General features: G+C 39.2%; 1 protein-coding gene across 9 annotated transcripts in view; it reads right to left on the bottom strand.

The window, feature by feature from the left end:
- The window catches only part of PDE10A (phosphodiesterase 10A), a 338,418-nt gene that overhangs the window by 150,085 nt on the left and 167,057 nt on the right, over nt 1-21,276 (bottom strand). For all 9 annotated transcript variants that reach the window (XR_010158247.1, XR_008548732.2, XM_518849.7 and 6 more), the window contains one exon: nt 3,303-3,331. Coding sequence is in view for 7 of the 9 variants with exons in the window: in XM_518849.7 (XP_518849.4) it covers nt 3,303-3,331 (29 nt within the window). In the remaining 2 variants the exon portion in view is untranslated. The remainder of the gene's footprint in view (nt 1-3,302; nt 3,332-21,276) is intronic.

Genomic DNA, 21,276 nt, shown 5'->3' on the forward strand with positions numbered 1-21,276 from the left:
CCAAGCTGTAGCCCAACTATTCTGGACACACCTCAGAACCTCCTGAGGTTGTGTCATAGGCATGTCCTTAACCTTGTCAAAATCAGCTTCTAAGTAGACTGTAACAGGTCTTGGATACTTTTTGGTTTACCCTCCCATAAACAAAGCCTGTCAGCTCGTTCTTCTTCTACACCCAACCTCTGATCCTAGTTCACCATTACAACCCCAATCCTAGCCATCATCCTCCCCCGCCTACACTCCTAGACTACCACTGGGTCTACCTGTTTCCACTCTTACTGTGTATACTCTCAATTCGACAGCTAGAAGACCTAAATACCCCCAATTCCATTCCAACCTTATTTCTTACTGGTCTCCGTATGACTCACTCTGCACCTGTCACAATGGCCTACCTCAGGGCCTCTGCAGTTGCTGTCTCCTCCTTCTGCTGATTCTCTCATTCCCTTCAGATTCCCGCTCAAATTTCACTTATGAAATTAACCTCTCCTGACCACTGCATATGTGCAATAAGCCAATAAGCACCCTCTGAACCACCATCACTCTGAAGCCCCTTATTCTGCTTTATTCTTCCATGTATTCATCATAGTATTTATCACTGCCTGATAGATGTACACAAACACACATATACACATCCATAAATTTTCTGAACTGTTTCCACAACTCCCCTCTATACTATGAGAACCTGAATACTGTCGATTTTGCTCACCATTGTATCCACAGCACCTTAGAATAATGCCTAAAACAGAAATGCTAAAAAAATATTGGTCATTGAATGATAGGTAAGAAGACAGGGAGACAAAGAGAGGAAAGGAAAATAGAGAAAAGGGAAGGGGAAGAGACATAAGACCTACAGGTCTGACTTCATGAAAAAATAATGATAGTTTACTCAAAGCTCAATAACCAGAAATGGAATGTAGTTTCTTTAAAAAACTAATTCTCCATTAAAACCGTATTGACAGATACATAGGTTTCAAACTAAGACAGGTATCTGTCCCACCTCATTTTACCAGGGTCAAGACGCAATTAGTCTGTAGTGTTAAGGCTGCAATGTTTTAAAGATATATTAATAATACATAGTTTGTCCAAAGACTGTCAACCCACATCTTAAGCAGGCATATGGAAAATAAAGTTTAGAAACTAAGATGTTTTACTAGAAAAGAAATAACATAATCCCTATACTCAAAGGGTTTGGATACGAAATAAAGGTCAAAACAAATACTGGAGAATGGCCATTTTGGGAGGCTGCTTGGTTCTAAATGAGAAAGTACTTCATCATAATTAGAACCGCCTAGGCTGGGCTCAGTGGCTCAAACCTGTAATCCCAGCACCTTGGGAGGCTGAGGTAGGAAGATCACTTGAGCCCAGGAGTTCAACACTAGCTTGGGCAACATGGAAAAATCCCATCTCTATTTAAAAAAAAAAATTAGCTGGGCATGGTGGCACAGGCCTGTAGTCCCAGCTATTTAGGAGGCTGAGGTGGGAGGATCATCTGAACTCGGGCAGTCAAGGCTGAAGTGAGCTGACTGTACCACTGTACTTCAGCCTGGGTGATGAACTGAGGCTTTGCCTCAATTAAAAAAAAAAAAAAAGGAATATGAGAAAGAGAAAGGGGAAAGAAAAAACAAAACCAAAACAAAACAGAACTGCCTGAGAGTGTAACCGGCACCTTTAGTGGAACTAAAGAGCCTGCCTTCTGTCAGGGAGGTGTTAGAACAGAAGCCCTCTGGCCAGTCACCACCTACCAAAAGGTTGCCCGAGGAATTTCTAAATCTGAATCTTTAATGAAAATAGTGGCATACTATTTCATAAGGAAACTCTGAGTATTAGTCAAATAAGCATTGATCAAGATACGGGGTACGTTTTTTCAAAAAAACGTTACAGAGATCTTGGCAACTGATACCATTTCTAGGTTATCGGCTCACACCTTTAGTATTTCTCAGAGATGCGCTTTTCTCCAAATTTGGCATCATGTAAGAGAATCTTATGAATAATAGCGAAGAAAAATCACTACGTAAAGTTTCATCATTTTTTCTAATGGCCTTATAAAACAGTATGTGGTATTGTCAATGACACTGCCTGAACACATGGCAGCTTTGCCAATATCAACACTGTAATATTTTATGACTCTGCCAAAGTTCACTTTTCAGAGTCCCCATCTTATCCTCAAGCATCACTTTTCAGCATTTTCTGCTGCTCCTAGCAGCTGCCAAAATTCTAGGTCCACCCCTCCGTCACTTCCTGGTACCTTTTAAGCATCCAGACCAAGGAACTCTTCAATTGTGAGTTCCACAAATGTGAAATTAATAGCTAAGGCACCCAGTGAAACCCTGAGACTCACAGAGACCTCAAGAGAATCCTACACTGCTATGGACACAAGGAATTCTTCCCTCCCCTATCTCCACACCCCCAACCCCCAGCGCTGGCCCAGGTCATTTTACAGATTTCTTTCTTCAGATGATCAAAAATGAAGGAATATATCTGCATATGTGATTCTATTAAGTTTTTCAATTTATGTCTTACAATAAAAACTGATCTCTAAGGTTGCATTAAGTTCCATTCAAACTGATTATTTTCAATATTTCATCCACACTTAAGATCTTTATCTGTGTAATACAGAAAAAACTAAGACATTTTTTTCAAATGTAATTAATCACTTATAATTTTATAGCATAAACAGTATACTAAATGCTTTCAGTACTCACCTGCCATAGTTTTTAAGCTTGCTAAGACTCTTAACTAGGCCATGAAAACAGTACCTTTGATATTTATAAAATTTCTAAGCAAAATCTTGCTTTCAACACAAGTTGTCATCTTTTGTTCTCCCAAAAAGAAAGTGCATGAACTCAAAGGCAGAGGTTGGGCAGGTGGCGGACATGAGTAAAGCCAGCTACACGGAGGACTGGGGCTGCCTGGAGAGCATCATGCAGCTGAAGGCGGCTTCCGCTTCCCACCCTGGGAAGACTGCTGCCCTGTGAGAGTTATCTTACCTTCTGGTTCAAGGGAAGCCAGAAATCCAATCTTTACATACAGTGTCTCAATTTCTAAATGTTGGCAACTGATTCAGAAAACCCCATAGGCACGTGCAGCCGAACAACATGCATCTGTGTGCCGTACTCAGTCTTGAGGCCTCCAATTTGCACCCTCTCTACTGACTTTATTCCATATTAATGAGTGATACTTTGGAGAGGAAACTCAGTTTTTGCCATAATCTTTCTGATACTTTAATGTGTTAGAGTACTGAGAGATAAACAAAACAGATTCATTTCCTATACTGCAGTAGTAGAAATAATATTCACATCACTTACCCTGCTGACTTCCTTAGGAGCCGATTCATCTGGGGATAGAGAAGGAAGAGGGAAAAACACAATTAGAGACTGAGTAGGTTTTAAAATACAAAACATGTCATTTGCTTTCAATAAACTTGAAGGGTTTTTTTGCAATGCTTCCTCTTATGAAATCTATGAATTTGATTTTTTAAACTGTAAAGGTTGAACATAACAAATTACGAGTTAAGAAGTATACATTAATTTCACAGGGAAAATGAAATATCACCACCGCATTACCTTTCTAGAGGTTCTAAAATGGATATGATATGCCTGCAAGAATAGCTACAGTGGGGTATTTTCAACTACACATACCTAAAGTGGGGTTTATAACACTTCAATATTCTACACAATACAACCCACATGAATATCCCAAATGACCTTTAACACTCATGCTTCGAAGGTTAGTTCCAGCAGACCTGGAGCTGGTGTGAGCTGTTCTGTTGAAATAAGAAATGTACCTGCATGGCACTCTGGTCAAGGCATGAAACATAGCCATTAATAATAGTGCTGCTTTGTTCCGTGTGTCTGAGGAGTTGTGGGATTGTTTATACCAGCTTGTCAGCATTGGTGATTGGTAAAGTGAGACTGGGGTGGTTTGCACAGGGTCTAGGTGAGAATCCCTGGAAGGCTCTCCCACTGGGGCTGGCTACAGGCAAGAAGATGCCTATGTGACCAACAGGGTATAAAACAAGCTGGCAGATACCTCCTCTTGGTCCACCGGTTCTGAGTGTTGCACACACAGGTCATTGATTCTGATCTGTGAGAAAGTGTGTGTCCCTAAGAGGAGGGGCCACTGGAGCTCAGCCTGGCATCGACAGGCTCCTTGCTGTCTTTTTCCTGTAATAAACTTCAGATCTGCAAGCACTATCATTTTGGTTCCTGTGTCTTCTTGAGCAATCAAACCCTGTTGTCTGTCACCATCAGAATGAACTTAACATACCAAAAATGGAATGTAGCTCAATGCTATAGGACAGCAGGTATTCAAATCAACAGTACCTAGTTTTTGTATTACTGTATTAATACACACTTGCTCATATATTTTATCATTGTTGCATAATGGTTAGAGTACGGCCTCTGACTTCCCTAAGAATGTAACACATGTAACAACTGTCATAGGAAAAATATCTTATCTTCTACATTGAAGTGGCACCATAGAAATATTTCATTTACTCTTCAACTCCTAATCCTCTCCTAAGCCTCTCTGAAGATGAGACTATTTAATCATGACAACAAATTTATTAACAGATTCTAAAGTTATAGAGGCATATGTGCTTTTAATTTTTTAAAGTTTTGATCTAAAATATTTAATGAGAATGTTTGAAAAAGTCAAACAAATAAAAGGTATATAATTAAAAGGAGCAATGTGTGAACAGGTTTAATATCAAGACCGCATAGAGTCACCTAGCTATGACATTATGGAATTTTCTACCCTCTGCTAGTCACCACTACAGATCTGAAAATTAGTTCAAGGACAGTGTCAATGTCCAGACATCTGTAAATAAATGTTCCTTTGGCTTTTTCTCTTAGTCTTGCTTAGTTAGTACTTCTCAAACTTGAGTGTGCATAAGATAGCCTGTGACATGTGTTTACAAAATCAATAATTTTTTGCTTTATGGGCAATTTAAAGTATTTGAAAGAAAAAAATTTACCTATGGCTGATTTCTGGCTTTTCCCCTTAGGAGCTGATTTAGAAAATCAATGTCTCCAACTTAACACTCAATTTTAGTTAAATCAATGTTAAGTCTAGTATATTTAAGAACGATAGTATTCTACTTAACTGAGAAAATTAATGAACACAGTGGGATTTCCTGTGTAAGGGAACATTGCCTCCTATTTCTTATAGTTGGAATTTTCATTTAGTTGAACTCTCTTGCCCAAGAAAAATTTAAGCATGCTGAAGACAGAAACTTTACTTTCTCTTCTAGAGTAGAGTTGCACTGTGGGAACACATATGATAGACAGTGGCTTAGAGCAGGGGTCCGGAACTGGGCCACACAGCAGGAGGTGAGCAGCAGCAAGTGGGCGAAGCTTCATCCGTATTCACAACTGCTCTCTATCACTGCATTACTGCCTGAGCCCTGCCTCCTGTCAGGTCAGCAGTGGCATTAGATTCTCATAGAGCGCAAACCCTATTGCGAACTGCACTTGCTTGCTTGGGATCTAGGCTGTGTGCTCCTTATGAGAATCTAGTGCCCGATGATCTGAGGTGGAGCTGAGGTGGTGATGCTAGCGCTGGGGAGTGGCTGCAAATACAGATTAACATTAGCAGAGAGGTTTGACAGCACAGAGACCACAGGAAATTAACTGCTTGCACACTCATATCAAAACTCTATCAGTGAGGGGCAAGTGACAAGCTGCATCTGGCTGGTGGCAGGCTTTACAGTGGCAAGTGAGCTGATGGGCTTCAATTGCACAGCTGCATCTGGTGGCAGCTTTAACTCAGAATCTGACACTTACTTAGTCCATGTGTGACTTGCCTATTATTTCATTTACCACTTCCATCTGCACCTCTTTCCCACACTATGCACTTGTCTCAGTCACAGTTTCGGTAAGCCCACAAACCAACCCTAGCCAAGATGAGTAAAAGACAAACATCACTGTAGAGCTTCTTTGAAAAGGGGGAAGACCTCATCATGAGAAAGGAGAAGACTCCAAGATTGCCAATGAAAAGAAAGCTGCATTTAATAGAAAATAACAAGTCCTACTTAAATTATGGGTTCACTGCAACAGGTGATGCACATTCTTCAAGTCCACTGTGTATATGTGGCGACCAGCTATCCAAGGAAGCCATGAAACCTTCAAAACTGCATTACCACATGGAGACCAAGCACCCTGCTTTAAAAGACAAGCCTGGCTGGACGCGGTGGCTCACGCCTGTAATCCTAGCACTTTGAGAGGCCGAGGCGGACTGATCACGAGGTCAGATCGAGACCATCCCGGCTAACACAGTGAAGCCCCGTCTCTACTAAAAATACAAAAAATTAGCCGGGCATGGTGGTACATGCCTGTAATCCCAGCTACTCTGGAGGCTGAGGCAGGAGAATCACTTGAACCCAGGAGGCAGAGGTTGCAGTGAGCCAAGATCGCGTGACTGCACTCTAGCCTGGGCGACAGAGTGAGACTCTGTCTCAAAAAAAAAAAAAAAGACAAGCCTTTGGGAGTTTTCAAAAAAATTTAAAAAACGTGTACACCAAGCACACAGGCAATTATTGAAGGCCACCAACTTCATCAAATGTGTCTACACTGAGAGTATCCTTTTTTTTTTTTGAGATGGATTTTCACTCTTGTTGCCCAGGCTGGAGTGCAATGGCACGATCTCAGCTTACTGCAACCTCTGCCTCCCGGGTTCAAGTGATTCTCCTGCCTCAGCCTCCTGAGTAGCTGGGACTGCGGGCGCCCGCCACCATGCCTGACTAATTTTTTGTATTTTTAGTAGAGACAGGGTTTCATCATGTTGGCCAGGCTGGTCTCGAACTCCTGACTTCAGATGATCCACCCTCCTCAGCCTCCCAAAGTGCAGGGATTACAGGCGTGAGCTACTGCGCCCAGCCGAGAGCATCACTCTTAGTGGCTAACCACGTTGCTGAAGCTAACAGGCCCTTTACTGTTGGTGAAGAGTTGATCCTGCCTGCTGCTAAGGACATTTGTTGTCAACTTTTAGGAGAGCCTGCGGTTCAAAAGGTGGCAGGTGTTCCTCTTTCGGCTAGCACCGTAACTAGAGGAATTAATGAAATAGCAGAGGATACTGAGACACAACTGTAAAAGGGGATTAATGAATCACCATGGCACACAATCCAGGTTGACGAGTCTATCAATGTTGACAGCAAGGCAACAATGCTTGTTAATGTGTGATATATTTTTCGGGGGGATGTGCATGAGGATATGTTATGTGCACTTTTGTTGCCAACCAACACCACAGCTGCAGAACTATTCTAGTCTGTGAATGATTACATATCAGAAAAACTAAATTGGTCATTTTGTGTTGGTATACACATGGACAGAGCAGCTGCCACGACTGGATGGCTTTCTGGTGTCACTACTCAGGTCAAACAGGTCGCTTCTGTATATAAGTACTACATACTAAACAATTGTGTGGCTGGAGCTCCTTAGGTCGCTTCTGAATGTGAGTCTGTGCACTGTGTCATCCATAGAGAAAGGCTGGCTAGCTGAAAAATGTCACGTGAGCAACGTTCAGCAGAAAGTGATTAAAAGTATCAACCACATTAAAGTACATGCCCTTAACTCACGTCTGTTCGCGCAGTTCTGTGAGGAGATGGACGCAGAGCACACACATCTCATACACGGAAGTGAGATGCTTTCTAAAGGTAGATTGCTGGCCACAGTTTTTTAATTAGGAGATTCTTTTAGGATCCAGAGATTTCTTTTAGAAAAACAGTCACCACTGGCAGCACATTTCAGTGACACAGAATGGGTTGCAAAACTTGCTTACTTGTGTGACCTATTTAACCTGTTCAATGAAATCAATCTGTCACTTCAGGGGAGAATGACAGCTGTGTTCAAGTCGGCAGATAAAGCAGCTGCATTCAAAGCCAAAGTGGAATTACGAGGGTGACGAGTGAACACTGGGATTTCTGACATGTTTCAAACATTAGCAGAGATTGTGAAAGAGACGGAGCCAGGGCCTTCTTTCCCGCGGCTGACACGTGATCACCTACCCAATACTACCAACCACAAAAGAACCCCGAACTGGGAAGGAATGGATCCGCGACCCATTTGTGAATAAGCCCGGTGAATCGACTGTCTGTGCTAGAAGAGGATGAACTGCTTAAGATGGCAAATGACAGTGGCTTTAAAAATATGTTTGAGACAACTTCAAATCTCCGCATGTTCTGGATGAAAGTCCAGGTAGAATATCCTGAGGTTGCCACAAAAGCACTGAAAAGCCTGCTTCCATGTCCAACAACCTGTCTTTGTGAAGCAGGGTTTTCTGCAGTGACAGCGACTAAAATGAGATTACAGAGTAGCCTGGACATAAGTGACACACTTCAGGTGTCACTGTCTCCCGTCACCCCAGACGGGACTGTCTAGTTGCAGGGAAAAAAGCTCAGGCCTTCCACTAATTCTACATCATGGTGAGTTGTACCATTATTTCACTATATATTACAACATAATAATAATAATATAAATAACACAATAAATGTAACATGCTTGAATCATCCTGAAACCACTCCTCCGACCAGTCTGTGAAACATCTGTCTTCCACAAAACTGGTCCCTGGTGCCAAAAGGTTGGGAACCGCTGGTTTAGAGCATGGACTAAGGTTTGAAGCCCAAACCTGCAGTCACTAGCGATATTACATCGGACAAGGTGCCTAACTTCTGCCACCTTACAAGTTCAAAGTGAAATAAGTTAACAATATAAATTGTTACTGAAAAAGAGTGTCCCTCCCCCAGCACAAAGACCATTTTCAAGGTAACACAGAGAGAATACTGCCCCCTCCCACTCATGCAGTTCATGATTCCTTGCAGATCTTACAGGAATTTCAGGTTAAGAACCCATGGTGTAGAATGTTCCCTTTTCCCTGCACACTTGCAGCACACACTCAGCGGTGAAGTACCAGAACAGCATTTCACTCAGATCAGCAATGAAGCTCTCTTTGAAATAAAAGGTTAGAGGAACATGGAAAAGAAGAAAATTGCCAGGAATACCAAATTTTGAGGCACTGATGAGGAACAAATTGGCAAAAAAAAAAAAAAAAAGTTCCAGAGGACACTAATTTTTATGCAGCATAGGATTTTTATAAACATGTGTTTTTATTCAACAAATATTTACTGAGGAACCACTGTGTGCCAGGAACTTATCTCTGACCTCAATAAACTTGCATACCAGTGGGATGAATAAATTAGGAAACAAATAGATGAAATAATTTCAGAAAATAAATGTCTATGCTTGTTAAAGAGAAATTTAGTTTTTAGAGAAAGATAAAGCATCTTTGATCCAAACCTCATTTTAATACCTTTTAAAAGCCTTAGCAAGAATAGTTTATGGGAAAAATAAATGCGCTAAGGGGATTTTATGGTAAGCACACCGTTCACAGCAAGTACTTAATAGGGTAGCCTTCGAGGGAAGAAATTAATTTTAAATACTTTATAAATCAAAATCTGGGAAAATGGTGGATAGGAGGCAGGCCTAACTTGCAGCTCCCACTCGGTGGACAGAGCAGCCTGTGTAAACCCACATCGTGAACTTTTGTTCCAAGAACTACCAAAGGAACATCCCAGGCAAGCCTAGAGAATCCACAGACCCTTTGTAGGAGGTGGATTGCAGCTGCAGGCTCCATGAGACAGCCGAGGAACTGTGGGTTCACTTGCTTTCTCAGATGGAGGCTTGTACCCTGGGGCAAGTTCTCAGCCCTGCTCACCAGCTGTCTGGAAATAAACTCAGTGTGTTGCAGGGCATGGTGGGTGTGAGCTGCAGGCTCCATGGGAGCTGGGTGAGGCCTGTGGCTGCCGGCTTTACCCCACTTTTCTGGTGACCTATATGTCACAGCAGAGGCCCCCTGGGAATGTAACTCCATTGGTCTAGGAACCACACCCCCATCCCCCACAGCAGTCACAGCAACCCCTGCCCAAGGAGAGTCTGAGATCAGACATGCCTAACCCTGCCTCCACCTGATGGTCTTTCTCTACCTGCCCTGGTAGCCAAAGACAAAGCCCACCCTGCCCACCGCTGGAGAAACCTGAATATTTACCCAAAGGCGACCCTAGGGCAAGCTTGTCTTCTCACTATACAACCTCAGCTGATGCACTCTTGACAGTGCCACCTCCTGGCTGGAGGACAACCAACACAAAACCAGTGCACTAAACAAAAACACAACCAAGGACCCTCACAGAGTCCATTTCACTCCCTGCTACCTCCACTGGAGCAGGTGCTGGTATCCACAGCTGAAAGACCTAAAGACGGATCACATCACGGGACCCTCTGCAGACACTCCCCAGAGACAAGCTGGAACCTAGTAGTTCTGCTGTGTGGCTACATCCAGACGATAAATAATAATTGTTGCAGTTCGACTCTCAGGAAGCCCCATTCCTAGGGGAAGGGGAAGAAAATCACATCAAGGGAGCACCCCATGGGATAAAAGAATCTGAACAGCAGCCCTTGAGTCCCAGACCTTCCCTCTGACACAGTCTACCCAAATGAGAAGGAACCAGAGAAACAATTCTGGTAATATGACAAAACAAGGTTCTTTAACCCCCCAAAAGATCACACTAGCTCACCAGCAATGGATCTAAACCAAGATGAAATCTCTGAATTGCCAGAAAAAGAATTCAGGTCGACTATTAAGCTAATTAAGGAGGCACCAGAGAAAGGTGAAATCCAACTTAAAGAAATCAAAAAAATGACACAGCATATCAATGGAAAAATCTCTAGTGAAATAGACAGCATAAATAAAAAACAATCACAACTTCCGGAAATGAAGGAGACACTTAGAGAATTGCAAAATGCACTGGAAAGTCTCAGCAATAGAATCAAACAAATAGAAGAACTCCAGAGCTCAAAGAGAAGGCTTTCAAATTAACCCAATCTAACAAATGCAAAGAAAAAAGAATTTAATAAACTAACAAAGCCTCCAAGAAGTTCAAAATTACGTTAAACAACCAAACCTAAGAATAATTGGTGTTCCTGAGGAAGAAAATAAATCTAAAAGTTTGGAAAACATATTTGAGGGAACAATTGAGGAAAACTTACCTAGCCTTGCTAGAGATCTAGACACCCAAATACAAGAAGGTCAAAGAACACCTGAGACATTCATTGCAAAAAGATCATTGCCTAGGTACAGAGTCATCAGATTATCTACAGTCAAGATGAAGGAAAGAATCATAAGAGCTGTGAGGCAAAAGCAGCAGGTAACCTATAAAGAAAAACTTGTCAGACTAACAGCAGACTTCTCAGCAGAAACCCTACAGGCCAGAAGGGATTGTGATTCTATCTTTATCCTCCTTAAACAAAACAATTATCAGCCAAGAATTTTGTATCCAGTGAAACTAAGCTTCAAAAACAAAGGAAAGATAGAGACTTTTTCAGACAAACAAATGCCAAGAGAATTCGCCACTACCAAGCCAGCACTATAAGAACTGCTGTTAATAAAAGAAACTCTAAATCTTGAAACAAATCCTCAAAATACACCAAAATAGAACCTCTCTAAAGCCTAATCCTCGCAGGACCTATAAAACAACAACACAATGAAAAAAACCCAAGGTATTAAATAAATAGCAGGGCGAATACAATAGTACCTCATATCTCAATACTAACATTGAATGTAAATGGCCTAAATGCTCCACTTAAAAGATAAAGAATGGCAGAATAGGTAAGAATTCACCAACCAAGGCTGGACGTGGTGGTTCATGCCAGTTTGGGACACCAAGGCAGGTGGATCATTTGAGGACAGGAGTTCAAGACCAGCCTGGCCAACATGGGGAAACCCCATGTCTACTAAAAATACACATATTAGCTGAGTGTGGTGGCATATACCTGTAATCTCAGCTACTCGAGAGGCTGAGGCATAAGAATTCCTTGAACCTGGGAAGTAGAGGCCACAGTGAGCCAAGATCACACCACTGAACTCCAGCCTGGGGGACAGAGCAAGACCCAGTCTCCAAAAAATTATAAAATAAATTCACCAACCAAGTATCTGCTCTCTTCAAGAGAGTCACCTGACTCATAAGGACTCACATAAACTTAAAGTAAAGGGGTGGAAAAAGATATTATGTGCAAATGGACACTAAAAGCAAGTGGCAGGAGTAGCTACTTTTACATCAGACAGGACAAACTTTAAAGCAACAGCAGTTAAGAAAGACAAAGAGGGACATTATATAATGATAAAAGAACTAGTCCAACAGAAAAATATCACAATCCTAAATATATATGCACCTAACACTGGAGCACCCAAATTTATAAAAGACCTAAGAAATGAGATAGACAGCAACACAATAATAGTGGGGGACTTCAATACTCCAACGACAGCACTAAACAGGTCATCAAGACAGAAAGTCAACAAAGAAACAATGGACTTAAACTATACCCTACAACAAATGGATTTAACAGATATTTACACAACATCCTAGCCAACAATTGCAGAATATAGATTCTATTCATCAGCACATGGAACATTCTCCAAGACAGACCATAAGATAGGCCACCAAACAAATCTCAACAAATTTAAGAAAATCAAAATCATAGCAAGGACTCTCTCAGACCATAATGGAATAAAATTGGAAATCAACTCCAAAAGGGACCCTCAAAATCAGACAAATACAGAGAAGTTAAATTACCTGCTAATGAATGATCACTGGGTTTGAACTACACTATAATAGTGACATGATCTATCAAAACCTCTAGGATACAGCAAAAGTGGTACTAAGAGAAAAGTCCACAGCATTAAATGCCTACATCAAAAGTCTGAAAGAGCACAGGTAGACAATCTAAGGTCACACCTCAAGGAGCTAAAGAAACAAGAACAAAACAAACCCAAACCCAGCAGAAGAAAAGAAATAAGCAAGATCAGAGCAGAACTAAATGAAATTGAAACAAAAAAACAAATACAAAGATAAATGAAACAAAAAGGTGGTTCTTTGAAAAGATCCATAAAATTGAGAGACCATTAGCAAGATTAACCAAGAAAAGAAGAGAGAAGATCCAAATAGGCTCAATAAGAAAACAAAACGGGAGCTATTACAAACACCACCACACAAATACAAAGGATGATTCAAGGCTCCTATGAACACCCTTATGCACATAAACTGGGAAACCTAGAGGAGATGGATAAATTCCTGGAAACATACAACCCTCTAAGATAAAACCAGGAATAAATAGAAACTCTGAACAGACTACTAACAAGCAGCAAGATTGAAATGGTAATTAAAAAGTTACCAAGAAAAAAGTCCAGGACCAAATGGATTCATGGCTGAATTCTATCAGACGTTCAAAGAAGAATTGGTACCAATCCTGTTGACGCTATTCCACAAGATAGAGAAAGAGGGAATTCTCCCTAAATCATTCTATGAAGCCAGTATCACCCTGACAGCAAACCCAGGAAAAAACATAACAACCAAAAAATAAAACTATAGACAAATATCCCTGGTGAACATAGATGCAAAAGTCCTAGCTAACCAAATCCAACAGCATGTTAAAAAGATAATCCTCCATGATCAAGTGGGTTTCATAGCAGGGATGGTTTAACATTCACAAGTCAATAAATGTGAAACACCACATAAACAGAATCAAAAACAAAAATCACATGATCAACTCAATAGAGGCAGAAAAAGCATTTGACAAAATCCAGCATCCCATTATGATTAAAACCCTCAGCAAAATTGGCATAAAAGGGACATACCTTAAGGTAATAAAAGCCATCTATGACAAACCCACAGCCAACATTATATTGAATGTGAAAAACTGAAAGCATTCCTTCTAAGAACTGGAACAAGACAAGGATGCCCACTTTCACCAGTTCTATTCAACATAGTACTGGAAGTCCTAGCCACAGCAATCAAACAAGAGAAAGAAAGAGCATCTAAACTGGTAAAGAAGAAGTCAAACTGTCACTGTTTGGTGATGACATGATCATATACCTAGAAAACCCTGAAGACTCATCCAAAAAGCTCCTAAAACTGGTAAACGAATTCAGCAAAGTTTCAGGATACAAAAATAATGTACACAAATAAGTAGCCCTGCTATACACCAACAGCGACCAAGCTGAGACTTGAATCAAGAACTCAGCCCCTTTTATAATAGCTGCAAAAAAATAAAATACTTAGGAATACACTTAACCATGGAGGTGAAAGACTGCTACACAGAAAACGAGAAAACACTGCTGAAAGAAATCACAGACAATATAAACAAATGGAAACACATCCCATGCTCATGGATGGGTAGAATCAATACTGTGAAAATGACCAGACTGCCAAAAGTAATCTACAAATTCAATGCACTTCCCATCAAAATACCACCATCATTCTTCACAGAACTAGAAAAAAATAATCCTAAAATTCCTATGGAACCAAAAAAGAGCCCGCATAGCCAAAGAAAGGCTAAGCAAAAAGAACAAATCTGGAGGCATCACATTATCCAACTTCAAACTATACTATAAGGCCAAAGTCCTCAAAACAGCATGGTACTGGTATAAAAATAGGCATATAGACCAATGCAAACAGAATAGAGAACCAAGAAATAAGGCCAAATACTTACTGTCAAGTGATTTTTGACACAGAAACAAAAACATGAAGTGGGGAAAGAACACCCTATTCAACAAACAGTGCTGGGATAATTGTAGAAGAATGAAACTGGATCCTCATCTCTCATCTTATACAAAAATCAACTCAAGGTGGATCAAAGACTTAAATCTAAGACCTGAAACCATAAAATTCTAGAAGATAACATTGGAAAAACCCTACTAGACACTGGCTTAGGCAAAGACTTCCTGACCAAGAACCCAAAAGCAAAAATGCCACAAAAGCAAAGATAGATGGGACTTCCTTAAACTAATAAGCTTCTGCATAGCAAAAGAAATAATCAGCAGAATAAACAGACAACACACAGAGTGAGAGAATATCTTTGCAATCTATACATCTGAGAAAGGACTAATATCCAGAATCTACAAGGAACTCAAATAAGCAAGAAAAAAAAAAAAACAATCCCATCAGAAAGTGGGCTAAGGACATGAATAGACAATTCTCAAAAGAAGATATACAAATGGCCAAAAAACGTATGAAAAAATACTCAACATCACTAATTACCAAGGAACTGCAAATCAAAACCACAATGAGACGCCACCCTACTCCTGCAAGAATGGCCATAACAAAAAAATTTAAAAATCACTGATGTTGGAGCGGATGTGGTGGAAAGGGAATACTCTTACACTGTTGGTGGCAATTTAAACTAGTATGACCTCTATGGAAAACAGTGTGGCGATTCCTTAAAGAACTAAAAGTAGATCTACCATTTGATCCAGCAATCCCATTCCTGGGTATTTACCCAGAAGAAAAGAAGTCATTATAGAAAAAAGATACTTGCACATGCATGTTTATAGCAGCACAATTTACAGTTGCAAAAATATGGAACCAGCCCAAATGTCCATCAATCAATGAGTAGATAAAGAAAATGTGGTGTGTGTGTGTGTGTGTGTGTGTGTGTGTGTGTAATACACACAACAAACATAGTAGTATTCCATGGTGTGTGCATATATATACATATATATATATTTATTTATTTATTTAACAAAGAAGAAATCCAGAATAAAGAAAGGTGATCATTTAATGCCTATATTAGAAATTAATATTGAAAACCACATTTTGCATTCCAAACTCTAAATTGTGATTTTCATATGAACTAGCTACAAAGTTACTGAGAATGCATTTTGAACAATTTCTACTTTAATTGACTGATAATTTCCTTGAGGTTTAACATAGGGTCATTTTTACTAAATCTTCCATGAATAAGTAGCCTGCTTTCTGTGCTCATTCCACAGGATGGGAAAAGAAATCTAAGTCACACACTGGTACTATGGAGACCTTTGTGACTGACTTCACTGCACCTCTATCCTTCAACACTATCCATCTCAATTTGCCTTTCAGGCTGTAGTTATTTTAATATTTCTAAGTGAAGCACACGTATCTTCTCTTTATGGGAGATAAGTATTTCCATGAACATTCATAAACCACTCATCTTTTTAATATATATCCGTATCTTAGGAGTTGAAGCAGCGCATTCAGCCTCCCACCAGCCATTTCTAGCATCTCTAACAATTAGGCAATTTTAACAATTCATCCACAAGTATTTACCAAAAGTCTACTTCATGCCAGACACCGAATAAATGTCTCCAATCAGACTGAAGAAAATGACTTAAATTTCGTGGTTTTGAGAGAACCACAAACAAGAAAGCTTCTCAGACCTAGCCAGTGGTGGCAGCCACCCTGTAATAACAAGAGGCATCAACCTGAAATCAACAACAACCCAGCAAGGAAGACAGAGGGGAGACAGGAGGGGAAAGAGAGAGGAGAGGGGGTGGAGGGGAAAGGGAGAAAGGGACAGGAAGGAGAAAAAGAGGAAGGGAAAGAAATGAGAAATTGAGTCTTCAGAGACATTTCTAGCCAAATTAATCAGCCAACCTTGAAGCCTGCCTTACTTAGGGACTTTTTTAATAATGCAAGATAGCTAATTTCCCTATTAAGTCAATTTTACCAAGTAAAACTAAAAACACTCAAGAGAGTATTTTTTTAAATGCAACAAAGTGTTACAAGGATATTACTTTTACATCATTAAATTAATACATTGTTATTTAAAATAAAATCTTGTAGAAAACTCTCATTCTTACAAAATAATAAATTTCTTTGCTCTAATCTGGTTTGACTCTATTTATCCAACTGGAATCTACAATATATAAGACTCTTTTCACTCAAATAAGGCTGGTTTCACTAGACTCTCAAATATGTTTTGCTCACTATTAACTCAAAATCCTTTTATCTTCAAATATTTACTGAGCACCTACTAAGTGCCTGTCAGAGTTCTTTATGCTTACAATATCTTGGAGAATAAAAAAGATACAATAATCCTTGTCTTCATGAAGCTGTATTCTAAACGCAGGTGACTGTCAATAAACTTGATAAATAACTATATCATACAGCGAGTTGGAAATGTTTGCTTGGGAGAATGCAGACCAGGATAAGGGGAACTGGAAGGCAATGTGGGAAGAGGATAGGGAGCAGGACACAGTATAAAAAAGGGTGGTTGCGGCAGTCTCCTGGAGAAGGTAAGCAAAAATAAGCAAAGCAGCCATCCAGGAAGAAAACTCCAAGCAGAGGGATCAGCCTGCATAAAGACGTTGAGACGCAAGTGTGCCTGCCATACTCCTGCCACCGAAGATGACCCCCTTATTTCCAAATACTAAGTCCTTCCAGACTGAGCTCAACTTCTAGTCTGTCTGAGAGGTCCTCTCAAGAGCAATAAGCCTACTGATCTCTCTTTTCTCAGAACTTTTCTATGCTCTTTTCCTGTTAGGAAATCAGAATACGACAGAAATAAGGAAGACAGGTTTGGAGTCAATAGATCTTTCTTCAAATCTCAGCTTCACTTACCAACCATACATGGGTTTCTTGACCTTTTCAAACTTGCCTCCCTTATGTTTTTAAAATGAGATGATTTAGGATAATGTCAGGATTAAATGAGATATGGATAATTCTTACACAGAGAGAATGCTCAATAAATTGTTTTGTTCCTGTCCATTCAACTTAACATTAACTCTCTTCTGCCTTCCACTGATAGCTGGACACACGTGAAGGACTTAACTTCTTAACTAAATATAAATTTCTTGACAATAAGAGACCACGTCTAGCATTTCTTTTACATTACTGAAAAATAAAATCATTCCAAAATGATTCTGTGATTATTAAGACACAGATAATAATATTTTGCATACAGAACATTTTTATTTGGTCACGAAAAGAGTGCTAAAATGCTAGAAATCGCTACTTTACACCAGAGGTTTAAAATCTCTTTGTCTAACTATTAAATACAGTTTCCAAAATCAGTTTGTTTTTATTTTCATTCTTACTATATATGTTTTAAGCATCAAAAGCTAAGTGTTTGTGGAAGAACATGAGTCATGTAATCAAGAACCGGAGTACCATGTTAACTGATCTGTGCTAATAAACCCACTACTTTGCAGAGTTACCAATGACAACACATGAAATAAACTACAAATCACTGGATGGTTGGAAAATATAAATAACTACATACTTGTGATATTTTTCATCAGAAATAAAAAATGGGGGTTACATATAAGTTCACAAGCCATATCAAAGAAAAAGGAAAATCAATCACTTTCTTCTCTGAGAGATTATAATGATTTTTAATAACTTGTTGTAATCACATTTTCTGACAATGTTGTAGTATAATCTTTTGTACTTAATTATATATAAACAGAATGACACCATCCCATCCCATCCCATCACCATCAGTGAGAGTAACACGAAGCTTTCCAATTCCATAAATGAAAAGTGATGACTAAAACAGCCATAGTGTGAACTGCATGTGTTCTTCTCCTATAGAAAATGTAACAACTTGTAAAGTGCCTTCCTTATATTTTATTTGATAGAGATGAGAAATATGAATATATATACTAGTATAACTAATATTTACATATGATGATATCCCTTTCTCTCATATCTAAAAGAAAATATCATATATAAATTGGATTTGACTTACCAAGGACATAAAAGCAAAGTTCAAGAAAGTCATCATGACACAACCACGTATATACGACTCTTCTTTTCCATAGTTTACTTCATAGAACTTAGTCATCTCTGAATGATCTATAACTGTGTTGATTCTGTAACTTGAATCTAGATGCTACCAGGCCCAGGAGCAAATGCAACCAACCTTAAGATTCACCGTCAGAAACCTGAGAAAATCTACCCCAGAGAGGCCAAGACATGGAATTTTTTTGTTATATTTATCTGAATTTATCTACTGATGCTTTAAGAGCTGTTGAAACATATAAACGTATCTATGATCATGACAGAAGAAACAAATAAATGTAAACTCTGTCGACATTTGAGGCAGTATTCACTGTCTTAACTTGGATATTCAATAATACCTCAAAATTCATAGTTTAAAATGGCTATTTATAAACATCTAAGAAACTTTAGAATTATGAATAAAAATTTACTAAGCCTTCCTAAAACTCTTACAATGTTTTGTGACTCTTTAGAAACATTTTTATTATGTTGCTTTAGTATTTAGGATGTGGGGAAACGAGAAGTCCAAAGCTTTCTTACTACATTTATAACAATTTAGGCCACAGGCACCATGGCCCACAGCTGTAATCCCAGCACTTTGGGAGCTAGGGTGGGAGGATAGCTTGAGGCCAGGAGTTCGAAACCAGGTGGGGCAACATAATGAGACCCCGTGTCTACAAAAAATTAAAAAATAGCCAGGCGCAGGGGCATGCACCTATAGTCCTGGCTATTCAAGTGGCTGAGGCAGTAGACTGTGGCAGGAGGATCACTTGAGCCCAGGAGTTCAAGGCTGCAGGGAGTCGTGATCCTGTCACTGTACTCCAGCCAGGATGACAGAGCAAGACCCTGTCTCCAAAAAAAAAAAAAAAAAAAAAAAAATCAGTAACAGAGTAAGAGTTTAGCATGAAAGTGTGACCTGGTACTTTTCTGAAGTTGGAAAAAAAAATCCCAGAATGTATTGTTCACCTCCAGATTCTAGCAATTCTCTGAGGTATACAAGATTCCATGAAATTTGGCTATCACACATTACTCTATCAGCAGAGATCTTAACTGGAAAGTGTTAATAGTAGAAGATCTTGGCACTAAATGGAATATAAACATTAAGAACTTAGAATGAAGTTTAAAGTTGCTGACTAAATTGTCTCATTTTGAATAAGCTGGGTCATGTGCTGTAAAAGTTCCTAGCTGTCTGCAAATCTATCACCTTACTTTTGAAAATGTTTTTGTTATTATTAGAGTACATGATTGCTCTAATTACTACTAACTTCATTGGTACATCTTAGAACTTCTCTTCTAAAACTGTTCAAAGGAAAAATTAAAATAGCAGCTCTATTATGTCTGCATGTAGTAGTTTCACATTCATTCCACCTATCTGACATTAGATCAAATTTGCACTAGATAGAGGAAATTTATAATATTAAGTCTCTTCTTGGATTCTGTGAACACTGAAAATTACAAGACCAGAGTACTTTTCATTAAAAAAAATTCTTAATGTCCACAGATAGGTAAAGATAATGAGTGGTTCTCTTTCTCCTTCAGACCATCTAACAAGGCAGGCAGAGGAAAAAAGCCAGGGGGAAGAGTCTGATCAGGCCAACAGTAGCCGGGGAAGAGTCTGATCAGGGGACCAGGGGACCAGCAGCAGAGGAGGAGGTTGTTTACTCCATGGCAGTGAAGCAGGATCCTGCCTCAAGTACACTTACATCTCCAGAAGGAATGCAGCCTCACTACAAAATACATAAATGTACACTGGACATACGTTTTATTTATTATCAATACCACTCAAAGAAATAAGAAGCCAGGCAAATGCTTAGAGCCCTTGAGACAAATACTAACTAATAAAGACTAGGAATGGAAAAAAATGAATAGTCCACAATGTTCAGCAATGCGGCTCTTGTTAACATAATCCTACTTCTTCAACATTTCTGTTGTATCAGTTAGGAAATTATAGCTCATGGACAATTCTGAATTAAGACTTTTTACCTAATTGAAAACTATTAGCAGCTTATAGCAATGATCAATGAATATTCATTTCCCTTTGTCTATAGTTTGAAGTGACAAAACTTTATACTTTTATAAAAGTCAATTTTATCCACATGTTGAAAGAAAACTATATATAGTATTAAAAATAATGTTCCGTTTTTGCTCATGAATGATTAACTGCTACGGAAATTGCCTTCTAATAATAAACAACTTTAGAAAATCAGAAGAAAATATGTGAAATGAAAGTTTTTAGACATTGAACACAAGGCAATGCAAGACAGTGATCCCAGTGATTAAATACATAGGGAAAAAAAGTCAATGTTCATTCAGGATAAAAGCTCACAGCAAACTAAAATTTAAGGGGATTTCCTTAACATGATAAAGAGAATCTGTAAAAAGTCTACAGGTAGCATCACACCTAATGGTGGAAGATTAAATGCTTTCCTACTAAGATGGAGAACAAGGCAAGAGCATCTGATCGCCCCACTCCTATTCAACACTATGTAATTCTACAATGCTGAATATGCGAATTATATTCAACATTATTCAATATTCTCACCACTCCTTTTCAGTAAACTTTTAAAAACTGTATATACATACACACACATACATACAAATAACATAGTTTACATTATATATAATAGATATTATTCTGTATCCAATATAGATTGAAAAGGAAAAAAAAAACTGACTACTCACAGATGGCATTGTGCAGA

Source organism: Pan troglodytes, chromosome 5 (genome assembly GCF_028858775.2).
Source record: "Pan troglodytes isolate AG18354 chromosome 5, NHGRI_mPanTro3-v2.0_pri, whole genome shotgun sequence".
In the NCBI taxonomy this organism is placed as follows: Eukaryota; Metazoa; Chordata; class Mammalia; order Primates; family Hominidae; genus Pan; species Pan troglodytes.